Source organism: Aspergillus japonicus (assembly GCF_003184785.1).
Source record: "Aspergillus japonicus CBS 114.51 unplaced genomic scaffold BO86scaffold_14, whole genome shotgun sequence".
NCBI lineage: Eukaryota > Fungi > Ascomycota > Eurotiomycetes > Eurotiales > Aspergillaceae > Aspergillus > Aspergillus japonicus.
In genome coordinates, this window is record NW_020291651.1 from 153,517 (window position 1) to 169,049 (window position 15,533).

The following is a 15,533-nucleotide window of genomic DNA, read 5'->3' on the forward strand; positions in this document are numbered from 1 at the left end:
GGTCCGTATTGGGCATCCCATTATCTCACGTGACTTTTCTGGCCTTGCCCCACGGGATCAATCAAGCAATCACTCAATCACTCTTGCTTTCCTACTCTTTCTCCTCTCTTCTTCGCGCTTTCACTGCCAAAGTCACCGACAAACCCCCAGTCTCCTAGACAAGGGACCCTAAGTTACTGGATTTCCAACTAGCCACGCGAGGGCGCACTCTGTGATTTTTCCTATCTCAATTTGAGCCACTTTTGTCCGCCATGGCTCCTTCAAAGTGGGGTATGTTCTACAAATGGGATTTTTGTCTCCCATACTACACCCACCCCTCCGCCCTCATCCCCCCCCTTATTGATGACATTTCCACGCCACATTGCTTTGTTCAACACACCACTGACGTCGATATTCAGATGACGAGGAGGAGAGCGTTTCTCCCCCTCCCGTTGCTGCCCGTCGCAAGTTTGACGATGAGGAAGAAGACGATGTAAGTTCTCCTTATCTTCTGTTTCCCCCCTCCTTTCAATCAAGAGAATCTGGCCATGAGTGGAAATTGGCGGCTTTCTCCCACATCCTCCTTTCCCCGACCGCTTTAGACTTCCAGTGATTTCATTCAAATCGCTTTCAACGACGAGATGCCTGCAAACCGCGGAGAAGACGAGGCGCTGATCAGAAATTGCAATGATTTAGGTCCTCGACTCATGGGATGCCGCCGAAGACTCCGAGGTAGAGAGAGAGAAGGCCGCCAAGGCTGCTGAGGCCAAGGCCAAGGCCGAAGCGGAAGCGGCGGCCAACAAGAAGAGCAAGGCGCAGCGCATACAAGAGCACAAGGCGACGCGGAAGGCACAGGCAGACGCCGAGAGCGACGACGAGAGCGACGAGGACGAAGCCGAGCGCCGCGCCCGCCTCCGGAAGACGGAGAAGGATGCCGATCTCAAGCACGCCGAGGATCTGTTTGGCGACATCGATCTCAACCGAATGCGCAACCGCGGCGCCCCCAAGGCCGTCGTTATCGGCGACTCGGCTGACCCCACCCAGGCGGTTGACCTGTCGGCCATGCCGTTGTTCAAGCCGACCACCAAGGATCAGTTCGCGCGCCTCACCGCGACCCTGATCCCCCTGTTGACGGTGCACTCCAAGAAGCCCCAGTATGCCCTGTGGGCCCAGGAATTCGTCAAGCAGCTGGCCAAGGAACTGCCCAGTGGCGATGTTAAGAAGATGGCTTCCGGCCTGACCACGCTGAGCAACGAGAAGATGAAGGAGGAGCGTGCCGCTGACAAGGGCAACAAGAAGACCAAGGCCGCAAAGACCAAGGTTTCCCTCGTCGCTGCCAGAGATAACCACATTGACTCTAACTCTTATGATGACGATGGCTTGGATGACGATGACTTCATGTAATTATTGAAATTTGGCGTGACACGTTTTCCTTATCTCATCATCCCCCATAGCTTTCTCTTAGTCTCGGGTTTCATCCTCTCCAGGTTTTTAGCTAGACCGGTCTTGACAGGCTTCTGACGTGCCCCATTCCTGTAAATGCGTTATAAACCCATCTCCTTGTTGTTCTTCCTATTTGTTCTATGCAGCCATCCTGCTCACCACATACTACTGTTCGCATATAGACATAGAATCCGAGTCCAGGACAGTGCCCATGATTCAGACGCACTATAGGCCTTGACTTTCAATAGACATTTTACACCTTGGAACAGAAACCACCTGCTAGGATTATGAAGATATCACTGAAACAGGGAATTTTAACAAGGTTGTGGTGAATGAAGCCGGATGCTCGACATCAGAAAGCTTTCAGCTACTAGAAAGTCTGTGTGGGTAAAAAGGTCCACGGAATTGATTACTTCCGGACGGGATCATCTGGGAAGCTCAAGGCTCTGGGCATTGTGCGGAAGAAACAACAGGGGGAAAAGGGGCAGCAGTGAATCAGGAACTGGAAATAAGACATTGTATCTTGCTGGAGTGGGAATAAAGAGAGAATAAAAGAGAGATAAATTCCACTCAGCCCCTTTTCGTCACGCTCCAAATATCAAACTCCGCCGACCGACCCACACAATCCCGAAATGGTGGAAGACATGTGCCGGCCTAAATCAGTCACGCACTCAAAGCAGAGCGCCATAAGCACTTCCAGGTACTAGTCGCACGTTCCGAGCAGGCACGCCGATGACACAGCACGGGGGAATTTTGATACAACTAGGAAAGAATCCGTCGTTCAAGACTCAGGGGCAGCAGGCTGGGTCTCCTCCACTTTATCCTCGGGGGCAGCAGCAGCCTCCTCCTCGGGCTTGTCCTCTCTAGGAGCAGCAGCACCCTCAGCATCGTTACCATCAGAAGAGGTCCACAGGGTCAGGTTGTCACGCAGGAGCTGCATGATCAGAGTGCTGTCCCGGTAGCTCTCCTCGGAGAGGGAGTCAAGCTCGGCAATGGCATCGTCGAAGGCCTGCTTGGCAAGGTGGCAGGCACGGTCGGGGGAGTTCAGGATTTCATAGTAGAAGACGGAGAAGTTAAGGGCGAGACCCAAGCGGATGGGGTGAGTGGGAGTGAGATCGGTTTGGGCAACATCAGTGGCGTTCTAAGACAGATCATCAATATAGGATATCATTAGGAAGGGCAACTGGACTGTCAGCGGACTCACCTTGTAAGCCTCGTGGGCAGCGGTAGCGGCGACCTTGCGCTTGTTGCCAGAGGCGAACTCGGCAAGATAGCGGTGGTAGTCACCCTTCCTGCAGATTGTAGATATGTCAATTCCTGCGCCGTTGCGATACCTACTTCACCCACTGAGGGATAGACGCTTACATCTTGTAGTAAAAGACCTTGGACTCGCCAGTCTCGGCCTTAGGGATAAGGGACTGATCCAAGACATCAAGGACGTCCTGGCAGACCTTCTCGAGTTCGGTCTCGATCTTTTGACGGTAATCACGGATGATGGAAACGTGCTTCTCAGAGCCCTTGGTCTCCTCCTTTTGCTCAATGGAGGAGATGATGCGCCAGGAGGCACGACGGGTACCAACCACGTTCTTGTAAGCAACGGAAAGAAGGTTACGCTCATCGACGGAAAGCTCGCCTCCGATCTAATACCAAGGGTGTCAGCCGGGCGGACAAAGGTAGGGGGTTTCACGATAGGGGATCTCGTCGATCAAAGGAGAGGGTTGCATACGTTGGCGACTTCCTGAAATCATAGTTAGTTACCACATAAATTTTGATTATTGTTTTTGGAATGACGGTTACTCACCTTCATGTACGTGACCATTTCTATGAACAGTGGGGATCAGCATGTCACATCGACAGACAACGGGAATGGGGAGAAATCGCAGTGACCATCTTACCATCGTAGCGCTCAGCCTGCTCGCAAAGGCGGGCGAGAAATGTCTTGCTAAGGGTAGGGAGGAGGTGTGAGTGTTGTTGAACAGGTTGGTTGCAGTTGCTCAAGACAGGTCTGGATCCTTACCTCTCACGCTGTAGGTAAAGGGGGAAGAACGAGTTAGTGAGCATTCCAGTCGCATTCGAAAGTGTTAAAGGTCGGTTTTAGCAGAGGGAAGCGGCAAAGATACAAAGCATGGAGTAGGTATACAAGCACCAGTCCTGATGCTTACAATCAAGAGCACAGGGGAGAGGGGTCAGGCACGGGGTGGGTGGGAGAGGGGAGGGGGGCATGGAGGGACAACATACCTCAGAAGTCATACTTGGCGATCTGACACAGATAAGGTTGCAAAAGAAGTTGGGGGGAGGTAAAAAAGAGTTGACAAGGAAGTGAGATGGAAGCTAGAGTGTCCGAGCAAAATACAGACGGGAGAAAATGGGATGGAATGAGGATGGAATCACGAGTGGTTTGGTAGATGTGATCTTCACAGCAACGAGTGATGGACGGTGAAGGTGACGAGCAGCCAGCTTTAGCGAGAAGCGGGCGCCTCATCTGTTTGCTACGTTTGTTTGTCTCTGACCGCCTGAGGCCAAATGAGGCCAAACATCCTTCCCTCATCCTCTCAGTCATCTCAGTCACGCGCTCTTGGGTCACATGTTGCGGTTGCCCCTTGTCACGGGATTTGATCAATACAGCTGACTAAGGCAATTGGCTCAGGGCTGTACTGTGTAACTAGAGGGTCCTCCGTCACTTGCCTAGTCTGTGGCCAGTATACGCTTTGCGACCGGTGGGCAGCACCAAACTATTTATACTTGAGTAAAAAGAGCCTCAAATAGTAATTGAACTCTCAGCCATTGCATAAATCCGACTTCTTCTCAGATCTCACAGACTATGGGCCCGTCACGAAGAATACTCTATTTGGGGACGGATGCGTAACCACGTTTGTCGGCAACCACTGCATTGAACTCCCCTCCCCCCCTTCCTCCCCGGCCCTCCTGCACGAAGCAATACGTTTGATTTAAATACTGCTGGTCAAAGCTGCACTTGACAGGGCAGAGACCGTTGTCCCAAGATGACCCCGTTTGGAATGGAGCTTTGTCTAACTCGATCCTCACCCGAGTTCTGATTAATTGTACAGTACAGCTAGACCGATGTGACCTGCAGTGGAAGCGACGAGGGATTCTTTACACTCTGCCTTACAAGGCCAAGGCAAAACACGGCGCTACTTACTTCGGCCACTGAAGTCATAGGCCCAGGATCCAATGAAGACACATCGAAGGAATACACAAATGCAACTGGAAGTTGATAAGCGGAAAGATCGTTTGTCGTTTGTAGACGTTATGCGACCAATTCCAGTCCCAGTCCTAGGAACCAGGACTAAGATGGAGCAGATGGATCTTGGGTGCAAGGCATCGTCGTTTCCGGGTGGAGTGCTGCGCTGTATGGTGGTGTTGGTTGTTGAGTCGTCGAGTAGGTACCTCTCTCTCTTATTGCTCCATCAAAATTTCCGACCCAGTCTCCGTACTTGGGCCAAATGAAGTGGAGGCATAACCAAGTTTCACTCAGGGTAAGGTACGGTATCACAATGGTGTGTCACCCAGAATCCAGGAGTCCAGGACGGTATGGTATGGTTCAGCCCTGCCGGTTTGGTATCGGCAATTCTGACGCCGCGCCCGCCCGGGGACCGAATGGAGAAGGATGGATGATGGATCAGACTCCAGCCCAGAACTGGATCCAGCCAGACACAGACGCCCGCCAAGGAGAACACGTTGAAAGTGCCTGAGGGGGACCAAGAAAAGTCGCCGCTTCCAACCTTTCTTCTCCATCATCATCATCATCAAGACTCTCTCAGTCTCTAACTACTACTCAGTACATCAACAAAGATTGACACTTTTCACCAACAATCTTTATAAATAGTACCGATGATCCATTCATTGACATCACAATTCAATTTGCATAACTTATAAAATCATCACAAACACTGTCACTATCAGCCCGCTAACGTACAGTACCATCGTGCTTGGTGGAGTCCAAATCTTACTGGATCCTAACCAGTACCCTGCTGCTGTACTGCATATTTATTGCACCGGGTCACGGACTTTCCACCCTTCTTCTGCCTAGATCCCTCCCGGCTAAGTAACTAAGGACTGAGTTATCCAACTTGGAACTTACTTATCACTCACTCACTCACTCACTCACTAAGCTCCGGGGGTTTCTGGCCACTTGGCGTTCATGTCTTGATCTGGGTTATATCCCCGATTTTCTTTCCCGCCCCCTCCTCTCTCAGTCCCCCTTCACCTATTGTCTTCCCTTTCCTTTCCTTTCTTTCTTTCTTTCTTTTTTTTTTTTTTCTTCTTCTTTTTACATCTTTTCCTCCTTGCTCCCACTCCTGGTCACCCTCGCCGATATCTGGGGGTCTCCAACCAACATGGAGCAATCCTACCTTTCTTCCCCAGCGGAAGTACTGGACCATTTTAGTGTCACCGAAAGCTTTGGTCTCTCGCAGGACCAAGTCATTAAGGCCAGGCAGAGACATGGCCCCAACGGTAGGTTGCCACCATGCCATCTTTCGGTGTACTGAGTGAAGTTGTCACTTTTCGGAGCATGCTAACGCCAATCGTGTCATCCAGCCCTTGCGGAAGAGCCACCGACACCCCTCTGGCAGCTCGTTGCAGAACAATTCAAAGACCAGTTGGTCCTTATTCTTTTGGGGTCCGCTGCCGTATCCTTCATACTGGCTCTTTTTGAGGAAGGTGACGATTGGTCTGCTTTTGTCGACCCGGTTGTGGTATGTTGCTAGAATGTTCTCTCAAAACTGCACTTGGGTGGGGACGCCACTAACACCCTGCGCTGTACACTAGATCTTGACCATTCTGATTCTCAATGCTGTGGTTGGTGTCACTCAAGAAAGCAATGCAGAGAAAGCTATTGCTGCTCTTCAAGAATATTCCGCCAATGAAGCTACAGTGGTGCGTGACGGCAAAACCCAGCGCGTCAAAGCGGAGGATCTGGTTCCCGGAGATATTGTCCACGTTGCAGTTGGTGACCGTGTCCCGGCGGACTGTAGACTGCTCGCTATCCACAGCAATAGTTTCCGTGTGGACCAGGCTATCCTTACCGGCGAAAGTGAGAGCGTTGCCAAGGATGCTCGCATCATCCAGGACAAGCAAGCGGTCAAGCAAGATCAAGTTAATATGCTCTTCTCGGGTACAACCGTTGTCAATGGACACGCAACCGCTATCGTTGTTTTGACGGGTGGATCGACGGCCATTGGTGACATTCATGAGAGTATCACCTCCCAGATCTCGGAGCCGACTCCCCTGAAGCAGAAGCTCGATGACTTCGGTGACATGCTAGCTAAGGTGATTACTGTCATTTGTGTCCTTGTCTGGATTATCAACATTGAGCACTTCAACGACCCGTCCCACGGTGGCTGGACTAAGGGAGCCATCTACTACTTGAAGATTGCAGTGTCCCTGGGTGTGGCGGCTATTCCGGAAGGGTTGGCGGTGGTGATCACCACATGTCTGGCTCTTGGTACACGCAAGATGGCTCAGAAGAATGCGGTGGTCCGTTCACTTCCCTCGGTGGAGACACTGGGTAGTTGCAGTGTGATCTGCTCCGACAAAACCGGAACCTTGACTACTAACCAGATGAGCGCCGAGAAGATTGCTTACCTCAACGAGACTGGCCATGGCGTCGAGGAAATCGACGTTGAAGGTACGACTTTCGCTCCTGAAGGCAAAATCTCGCTCCAGGGCAAGGAGTTGCAAAACGTTGCTGTCACTTCATCTACCATTCGGCAAATGACAGAGGTTATGGCTCGCTGCAACAGCGCGACGCTGGCCCATGATGCTAAGACTGGCGCATTCTCCTGTATCGGCGAGCCCACTGAAGGCGCTCTTCGCGTTCTGGTCGAAAAAATCGGCACCGAGGATTCTGCTATCAACGCTGAATTGCTACCTCTCCCAGCTACCCAAAGGCTCCATGCCGCCAGTGCTCATTACGAAACTCGCCTGTCCCTCAAGGCAACCTATGAATTCTCCCGTGACCGGAAAAGTATGTCGGTTCTTGTCGATACCGGAAAGGAACAGAAGCTCCTGGTTAAGGGTGCACCGGAGTCCATCTTGGAGCGCTGCTCCCATGTACTTCTTGGTACTAACGGAAAGCGTGTTTCCCTGACAAAGGATCACCTGAACTGCCTTTCTGAAGAACTAATTGGATATGGGAACCGTGGTCTTCGTGTAATCGCACTGGCTAGTGTTGACACTGATGGAACCAACCCTCTCTTGCACAATGCCAAATCCACGGACGATTACGCTCAATTGGAACAGAACATGACGCTTCTCGGCTTCGTTGCGATGCTGGACCCTCCACGGGTGGAGGTCGCTGCCTCGATCAGAAAGTGCAAGGAGGCTGGTATACGTGTTATTGTTATTACTGGTGACAATCGCAATACTGCGGAGTCCGTTTGCCGTCAAATTGGTGTTTTCAGTGAAGATGAAGATTTGAAGGGTAAAAGCTTTACCGGAAGAGAGTTCGATAGCCTTTCGTACAACGAAAAGCTCGATGCTGTCAAGACTGCGTCTCTGTTTTCGCGAACTGAGCCTAGCCACAAGTCCAAGCTCGTTGACCTCCTGCAATCCTTGGGCCACGTTGTCGCAATGACTGGAGATGGTGTAAATGACGCTCCCGCCCTGAAGAAATCGGACATTGGTGTCGCCATGGGCACAGGAACGGACGTTGCCAAGCTTGCCGCTGACATGGTGCTGGCTGATGACAACTTCGCGACCATCACCGTGGCTGTTGAAGAGGGTCGTTCGATCTATAGCAACACGCAGCAATTCATCCGGTACCTCATCTCATCGAACATCGGTGAAGTCGTTTCTATCTTTCTGACTGCAGCCTTGGGCATGCCGGAGGCTTTGATCCCTGTGCAGCTTCTGTGGGTTAACTTGGTCACCGATGGGTTGCCCGCCACAGCCCTCTCCTTCAACCCGCCTGATCACGATGTCATGAGACGTGCCCCCCGAAAGCGTGATGAGCCTCTGGTCGGCGGCTGGCTCCTTTTCAGGTACATGGTGATCGGTACCTACGTCGGTGCCGCTACTGTCTTCGGCTATGTCTGGTGGTTTGTGTACAATCCTGAGGGGCCTCAGATTTCATTTTGGCAGTTGGTAAGATCCGCGCCCTTGCCTCTTTCCATCGTCTACGTGCCAGGTCTTCTAATATATTGCCACAGTCTCATTTCCACAAGTGCTCGTCCCAGTTCCCCGAGGTTGGCTGTGAGATGTTCACCAACGATATGTCGCGATCTGCATCTACTGTGTCGCTCTCGATCCTCGTTGTGATTGAAATGCTCAACGCCATGAACGCCCTCTCCTCCAGCGAGTCACTCTTCACCTTCGGCCTGTCGAATAACCCGATGCTCGTCTATGCGATTATCCTCTCCATGTCGTTACACTTTGCGATTCTCTATGTTCCTTTCTTGCAGGGTCTGTTCTCTATCCTGCCCTTGGGCTGGATGGAATGGCAGGCGGTCCTAGCTATCAGTGCCCCTGTTATGTAAGTGATTTTCCATTTCCCTTGGCATGGAATATCTTCTCTGACCAGTTCTAGCTTCATCGACGAGGCTCTAAAGGTCATGGAGCGCCGCTTGTACAATAACGTCCCCGCAGTCGCGCCTGTGGAACTCAATGGCAAGCCTAAGAGGGCGTGAACGATTTGTTGATGAAGTGATGACTGAGATGTCGGTGATCGCCTTGATGATATATAGATTTCTTGTCCCTTCATATTCGATGTGTTTGTTGTTTTGTCGTTGGGCAGTTAACTGATGGCATATACCTATACCTTTGGATGGTTGGGGGCGTATAGAGAAGGATGAGGCGGATATCTACAGCGACGAGCCTAGCGAAGTAAGTTCTGTTCCCATGTAACATGTGGACACTATGCCTAGACTTTTCTCACCTGTTTCACTTGCAATCGATTGTTCTCCTGCTTCGCTGAATACGTTTTGTTTACCCACCGAGCACGTTTTAGATAGATTAGTGTATCAAATGTATTATTGTCTACTGTGTAGTGTATCAAGTCCTAAGGCAAACAAACAAACATATAACCACATACATGTGTAAACAAAGCATACGCATACTTCTAGATATGCGATCCCGTGATATGGATGGTCTTCCTTTCCAAGTCGGCTCCATTTCCCCCTCCTTTCACCCTAGTTTCTGACTAGTCTCAACTCACCTCTATAAATACACCACGATGACAGGTGACTGAACCGGATTGAATTGAGACCGCCCGGTTCATCATGAATTTCAGCCTAAATTTCAATTGCGGGGAAACTGGGGCATCGACGGCGAGAATGCCTGCTGCAATCTTGTCCCCTCAAACCTGACCAACGGGGACACCCCCCCGGATGATTTGGCCTTCCCTAACCTCCCTATTTTCCTATTTCCACATTCCTGATTCTGCGGAGAGAGTCGGGGGGGGGGATGGTGAGAAGAGACCTGGGCTCAGAGAGATGCAATTGAAGACTATTGCCTGTGAAGAAGCCACATACATACCCCTCCTTCCGCCCCCTCGCTCTCTAGTGGCTTTATCTTACAATCCCAATCACTTACCTATTCTCAAGAGACCTTCTTTCTTCTCTTGTCGTCTTCCCCCTTTCTCAGAAAGACTGCTTTCTCCCTATCGCGCCGGAATGGGGATCGTGCGTTTCCTGAAGACTCGGACTGGGTTCCGGGTCGATAATAGCAGAACCACCTCTGCCGCCACCCTTACGTTGCGCCAGAGTATCTGGCCCTTAACTCTAGTCACCATACTCTTCTTTCTATGGGTGAGCGCCCTAGAGCAAGAGATAAACATATGTGGTGGTGGTCGCTGACATACTTGCGCTGCAGGGATTCGCCTATGGTCTACTAGACACACTTAACAAGCATTTCCAGAATACCATGCATATCACTCGTACACGTTCTTCTGGACTCCAGGCAGCCTACTTTGGGTCAGCAAGCTCTTTCAATAACATGCATCTGTTAAGGAGAGGGCCTTCTGATTGACGGCTCTAAGTGCTTATCCACTGGCGTCCCTTAGCTATGCGAACTACATGCTCCGTCATTTCGGCTACAAGACTGTTTTCGTTTTCGGCCTGACTCTATATGGTATCGGCGCTCTCTGCATGTGGCCTGCAGGCTTGCATCGCTCATTCGGAGGCTTCTGTGCAGCCACTTTTGTTATTGGCTCTGGCCTGGGGTCTCTGGAGACGGCTGCCAATCCATACATAACTGGTGAGTGGAGCATATGTGAACCCCTTGAGCTCCATCCTTCCATGGGTTGAGCGAGAAATGAGGAACAATGACTAGAATGAGCTTTTAGTCTGTGGTCCACCCAGATACGCTGAAATCCGAATCAATCTTGCCCAGGCTTTCAACGGCATCGGAGCCTGCGTGGCGCCAGTGCTAGCTTCATATGTCTTCTTCACCTCCGTGGGCGATGATGTCAATGCCCTCAAGCGCGTTCAGTGGGTTTATCTCGCAATTGGCATCTTTGTCTTCATCCTCGCGGGTATTTTCTTCATCTCTTCGATCCCCGAAGTGACAGATGAGGACATGGCCTTTCAGGTTGCCGAGACACACGCGGACGAGCAGGAAAAGCCACTCCGGAAGCAATATAAGCTCTTCCATGCTACGCTGGCACAATTCACTTATACAGGCGCACAAGGTATGACTCCAGACCTGCATACATATGCTTGCCTTATCTCTCACACCTAACCTTTCCTTTGGCGTCCATCAGTTGCTATCGCAAGCTATTTCATCAATTACGTTACCGAGACCTGGCCCGGAACTTCTAGCGCCACAGCTTCCAAGTATCTTGCCGGTGCCCAGGGTGTCTTTGCTGTCGGTCGCTTCGTCGGTGCCATTATCATGAGATTTGCAAAAGCCCGTTGGGTGTTCTTAGTTTATCTCTCCTGCACTGTTGCATTCATCGCTGCATCAATAACGCAACATAACCGGACAGGAGTCGGTACGTCCCACCTTCACCCTCGTGTTCTATTCATTTTTCCAAAAGCACGCACACTTCGTGAATAGGTCCTTGTCTCTCGGTCCTCGTCCAGCCTCTCCTATTCTCCCTCTCTCTTCCTCCTCATTCTCTCTCTCTCTTGCCCCGGCTCTGTCGCGCAGGATGCCCAGCGGACTAACAACAATCAACTATATAATTTCACTAGCAATGCTCTTCTGTACCCTCTTCTTCGAATCTGTCTGTTTCCCAACGATTGTCGCGCTTGGTATATGCGGCCTGGGTAGGAACTATAAGCGGGCCTCCGGGCTCATTGTTGGCGCTGTCTGTGGCGGAGCAGTCGTACCCCCAATTCTCGGTCGAGTGGCGGACGCACGGAACACGGGCTTCGCTATGATTGTGCCGACCTTGTTTTTCGTCATTGCATTGTCGTATGCCTGGGCAGTGAATCTCGTGCCTGCGTACCGCGAAACGGTGGACAAGGTTTACATCAGTGGTGTTGGGCTTGGGGAGGAGAATGTTATGACTAAAGATGTCGAGGATGGGACCACAGCCAAGATTGGATAGTGACAAGGATTGGAGCATTTTTATCCAACAGTGAACCAATTCGCTCATGCTATCGTGAATCAGGCACGACCTTTGTATGGTTGTCCTATTTTTTCCCCCACCAATCTTCAATGCATGGAGGGCCGTGTTATATACTTATTGCCTGGTACTGGAGCCAGCCCCACGCGGCTCCGTCATCATCCCGTGAAAAAGGGCAGTGGAAACTCATAGGCTGAACATCGCTCATAGATGCCAAGCACACTCAGGGACACATGGACAGATCTTTGACGAAATAGGTATGTAGATGAGTAGGTGGATATGTGGAGCAAGATATGATATTATAATACAAAAGAAACCGGCGCGAAGTGCGTGGTAAATATGACGTGGTGCGTGTCAAGAGAATGCAGATGCAATCCTTGCAAGGTAATGAATAAGAAGAAGTCTGGAAAGAAGGATAGGAAAAGGGGGGTTTCTAGCGTACAAGAATGACCTTCCCAGGCTTGTTTATCATCGCGTTGCCATTTTGCGCAACAGTCAAAGATTGAGATTTGTCCAAGAAAAAAGAAAAAAGGAAAAGGAAAAGGAAAAGGAAAAGAAAATCAAAAACTAGCCCGCACAGACGCGAAAGGGGGTATAAATATGAATGAAATGTGCAAAAAGAACAAATAGAATCGAAACATGCCAAGGTGAAATCTAGTATGTCCGGCTGCTACTGCCTGAAGGCTTTGACAGCAGTCTCATGGAAGTTTTGCATCAGACAGAGTAACGTCTACTCGGGGACCGTCGAGAACGACGGCGTTGTCAATGAGGACGAGCGGGGTGGGCGAGGACTAGCATCAAAGTCCGGGGCAGGGGCTAGAGCGGGTTTGCGAGACGGCTCAGGAAGCAATCCATCCGTATGCTCAAGTTCAAGGTAATCGTCCGGTTTTACCGGATCGACTGGTGATCCTGGATCATCCTCTAGGCCGCTGAAGGTATCCACCTCCTCGATGTCTTCTTCTAGATCTTCCTCTTCAATAATTTGACTCTTCCTTGCTGCAGGCCGAACAGCATTTGCGGCAACAGAACCCTCAGCACCATAATCAACTTGGGGATATTGCGAAGCAGCCACACCGCCAGATACCATCAGGTTTGCAGTGTTAATCATAGGGCCCTTGAATGCGGATCGTTTGCGACGGGCAAATACAAGGCTTGAAGAAGGTGAATAGAGTAGCGAGGTCGGGGCTGCCTCGTTAAACACTGATTGGAGTCTTCCATTGTGATCGTCCATGTCACGCATTCCAGTATGCGTACCTCGGACCAAGCGAATATTGCTTGGAAAACGAGCAGAGGCGCTCGGCGTCGTGGGCAAGACTTTCACAGAAGAATGTGGTGATTTGGTGATTCGAGCGGTCGGTGTCGAAGCCGAGCCAATGCTATTCGAGGATACGGATGAGGCCTTAGAGTGGGTATGGGTATGATGAATGCTGCGGATAGACGAGACAGACGAAGAGGTCGACTTGCGTCCACGCAAGCCAGCAGACGACCGCCGATAAGAGCCCCTCGGAGTTATTGGGGAGGGCGACAGGGAATTTCGATGGGTTTGACCTGTGCTGAGTGGTCGAGGTTGCCGGGGAAAAGAGTGACGGTGGTTTGGATAGGAGGCACTGCTTGGAGCCAAGCTACTAGCATTCGACGAGCGTTTCATCTGGGTCGGCGTCGATAAGTCACCTTGGTTTCCAATGACGGCAGATGGGGATGTTGGCTTCTTTCCAGCCTCTTGTCCCTTTCCTGGGCTTAGTCTTTCCGGAAGAAATTTGCGATGCCCACCTTGGGCGCTCGTAACCTTTGCGTGCGGTGACTTGGCCCTCTTCGCAGACTCCACAAACCAATGTTTGAGTGAGGCCAGCTGACTTATGATCGGATACTGACGGCGACCAGTACGCCTTCTGAAAAGACCATTGTGTTGCGCTAGTTCCGGTTGCGAAGCGCTGGCGTGCAAGGTACTCGGCCGCCGTGCTTGATCTTTGGGAGGCGGTACTGGACGAGGTCGAGTGGAGCTAGCGGAGCGGACAGAGTCTTTGTCAATAGGCGGAGGAGGCGCGCTAGAATCTGGAGACTGCACGGGAGCTGGCTCAGGAAGCATGGGTAGTTCTGGTACCGTGAGCTGGGATGGTAAGCTCCGCCTGTTCCTACGTCCACGTTCTTGGAGAGGGCCATCAGATGATGCGTGCCCCTCCTCATCCACTTCAACTAAAGCTGCGGAAATCTTTTCCAAACGACTGCTCGCTGCGCTGAGCCGGCGAATGTTTTTAGCCTCAGCCTCACGTTCTCGGCGTTTACGCTCCCTCTTTCGTTCTTTGCGTTGCTCTTTCTCTATCAGCAATGCCCACCAGCCAGCGAGTGGGTCACATCGTTGAGAGAGAACGCTTTCCACAACATCATCGATGTTCAAACCCGCACTTTTCATGCGCTGCAATGTTGTCTTCTCGAGCGGGGTCGAAAATGGCGCCGGACGTGGGATCTTCAGAATCGCCAGCTGTTCCGAAGCAAACTCGGCGAGAAATGGATGGCCGAGAATCTCACCCAAGCCTGGCCGGATCAAAGGTCGCTTTGACAAGAGCAGATTGATGAGAGTTTTGGCATCCTCAGGAAATTTTTCATTGAACGCCGGCTCATCGTTGAGGATGCGAGCTTTGGTGACTTGATCGTCATCATCGTCAAACGGAAGTTCGCCTGCAAGTAGGGCGTACAGAATGATTCCTAAGCTCCAAACATCCACTTTCTCGCCGGCATATTTCTCCCCCTTCAGCATTTCGGGGGCACTATAGCATATCGTGCCACAAAATGTCTGCAGGTAGCTTGCCTTTCCCTCATATTCTCTTGTGAATCCGAAGTCACAAAGCTTGACATTTTCGTGCTTATCAAGCAAGATATTTTCGAGTTTGAGATCGCGGTGTACACAGGACTTGCTGTGAACATACGCCACAGCCCCAACTAATTGTGTGAAGATCTTTTTAACTTTCTCAACGGGGAGTGGGCCATGTTGAAGGAGATGATTGTACAGCTCATCACCTACCAGTGTCAAAAATAATAAATTGCAAACAATCCAGGTTAACCTACCTGGACAATATTCCAGCACTAGCCAGACCAGATTCTCCGTCACAATGACTTCGTAGAGGCGAGCGATATGGGGGTGGAGGAACTGACGATGGTGATGGATCTCGCGCGCCAGGTTCCTGTCCTCCTTACTCGAAGACTTGAGTACGACCTAAATATAGCATGCCTTAACACATGCTTCGAATTGCCTGCATAGTCGAGGAGGCCTACCTTAGAGCCATTGGTCAACTTATGAGAGGCAAGGTAGACCTTGCCAAAGGAGCCTTTTCCTATTAACCGCCCAAGTGTGTAATTGCCTACAGTGCGGAGGTCTTTTGAGGAGAATTCCCTATGATCATCAAATCTGGTCAGCAAAGTTTCCAAGGTTCTGGCAAGGTAGAGACTCACTCTAATAATTCATTGTATGACTGGGCAAGCTACCAAATCGCATGGAGTTTCAATTAGTACCAGGCACAGATCACTTCTGAAAAAAAAAAAAGGGGGGGGGGGGGGCTGACCTAAGACTAAAACGCCCCTCGTC

At 50.9% G+C, this 15,533-nt stretch overlaps 5 protein-coding genes across 5 annotated transcripts in view; 3 read left to right on the forward strand and 2 right to left on the reverse strand.

Annotated features, from left to right (window-relative positions):
* Positions 1 to 90: 90 nt before the first annotated feature.
* Positions 91 to 1,633, forward strand: BO86DRAFT_387969 (eukaryotic translation initiation factor 3 subunit J). Its single transcript, XM_025671735.1, has 3 exons — positions 91 to 270; positions 399 to 472; positions 676 to 1,633. The coding sequence occupies exons 1-3, from the start codon at positions 252 to 254 to the stop codon at positions 1,381 to 1,383; spliced, it is 801 nt and encodes a 266-aa protein (XP_025529264.1). The 5' UTR covers positions 91 to 251; the 3' UTR covers positions 1,384 to 1,633.
* A 96-nt stretch (positions 1,634 to 1,729) lies between these two features.
* Positions 1,730 to 3,857, reverse strand: BO86DRAFT_387973 (14-3-3 adaptor artA-like protein). The gene is made up of 8 exons (XM_025671736.1): positions 3,661 to 3,857; positions 3,440 to 3,447; positions 3,318 to 3,364; positions 3,224 to 3,243; positions 3,149 to 3,160; positions 2,788 to 3,062; positions 2,627 to 2,714; positions 1,730 to 2,563 (listed from the first exon to the last, which is right to left on the reverse strand). The coding sequence occupies exons 1-8, from the start codon at positions 3,670 to 3,672 to the stop codon at positions 2,204 to 2,206; spliced, it is 822 nt and encodes a 273-aa protein (XP_025529265.1). The 5' UTR covers positions 3,673 to 3,857; the 3' UTR covers positions 1,730 to 2,203.
* Positions 3,858 to 5,673: 1,816 nt separating this feature from the next.
* Positions 5,674 to 9,430, forward strand: BO86DRAFT_387974 (calcium-transporting ATPase). The gene is made up of 5 exons (XM_025671737.1): positions 5,674 to 5,898; positions 5,983 to 6,140; positions 6,214 to 8,529; positions 8,595 to 8,917; positions 8,972 to 9,430. The coding sequence occupies exons 1-5, from the start codon at positions 5,781 to 5,783 to the stop codon at positions 9,069 to 9,071; spliced, it is 3,015 nt and encodes a 1,004-aa protein (XP_025529266.1). The 5' UTR covers positions 5,674 to 5,780; the 3' UTR covers positions 9,072 to 9,430.
* A 625-nt stretch (positions 9,431 to 10,055) lies between these two features.
* On the forward strand, positions 10,056 to 11,935 carry BO86DRAFT_309448 (putative l-fucose permease; the record flags this gene model as incomplete). Its single annotated transcript, XM_025667815.1, has 6 exons — positions 10,056 to 10,190; positions 10,255 to 10,355; positions 10,421 to 10,638; positions 10,727 to 11,071; positions 11,144 to 11,374; positions 11,577 to 11,935. 6 exons carry the CDS (start codon positions 10,056 to 10,058, stop codon positions 11,933 to 11,935), a joined length of 1,389 nt encoding a protein of 462 aa, XP_025529267.1.
* A 398-nt stretch (positions 11,936 to 12,333) lies between these two features.
* BO86DRAFT_48628 (non-specific serine/threonine protein kinase) overlaps positions 12,334 to 15,533 on the reverse strand; it is a 3,682-nt gene continuing 482 nt past the window's right edge. Inside the window, exons 2-5 of the mRNA XM_025677422.1 lie at positions 15,401 to 15,429; positions 15,224 to 15,341; positions 15,017 to 15,164; positions 12,334 to 14,968 (exon numbers count right to left, since the gene is read on the reverse strand). Of these exons, the coding sequence (XP_025529268.1) occupies positions 12,684 to 14,968; positions 15,017 to 15,164; positions 15,224 to 15,341; positions 15,401 to 15,429 (2,580 nt within the window). The 3' untranslated portion in view covers positions 12,334 to 12,683. The remainder of the gene's footprint in view (positions 14,969 to 15,016; positions 15,165 to 15,223; positions 15,342 to 15,400; positions 15,430 to 15,533) is intronic.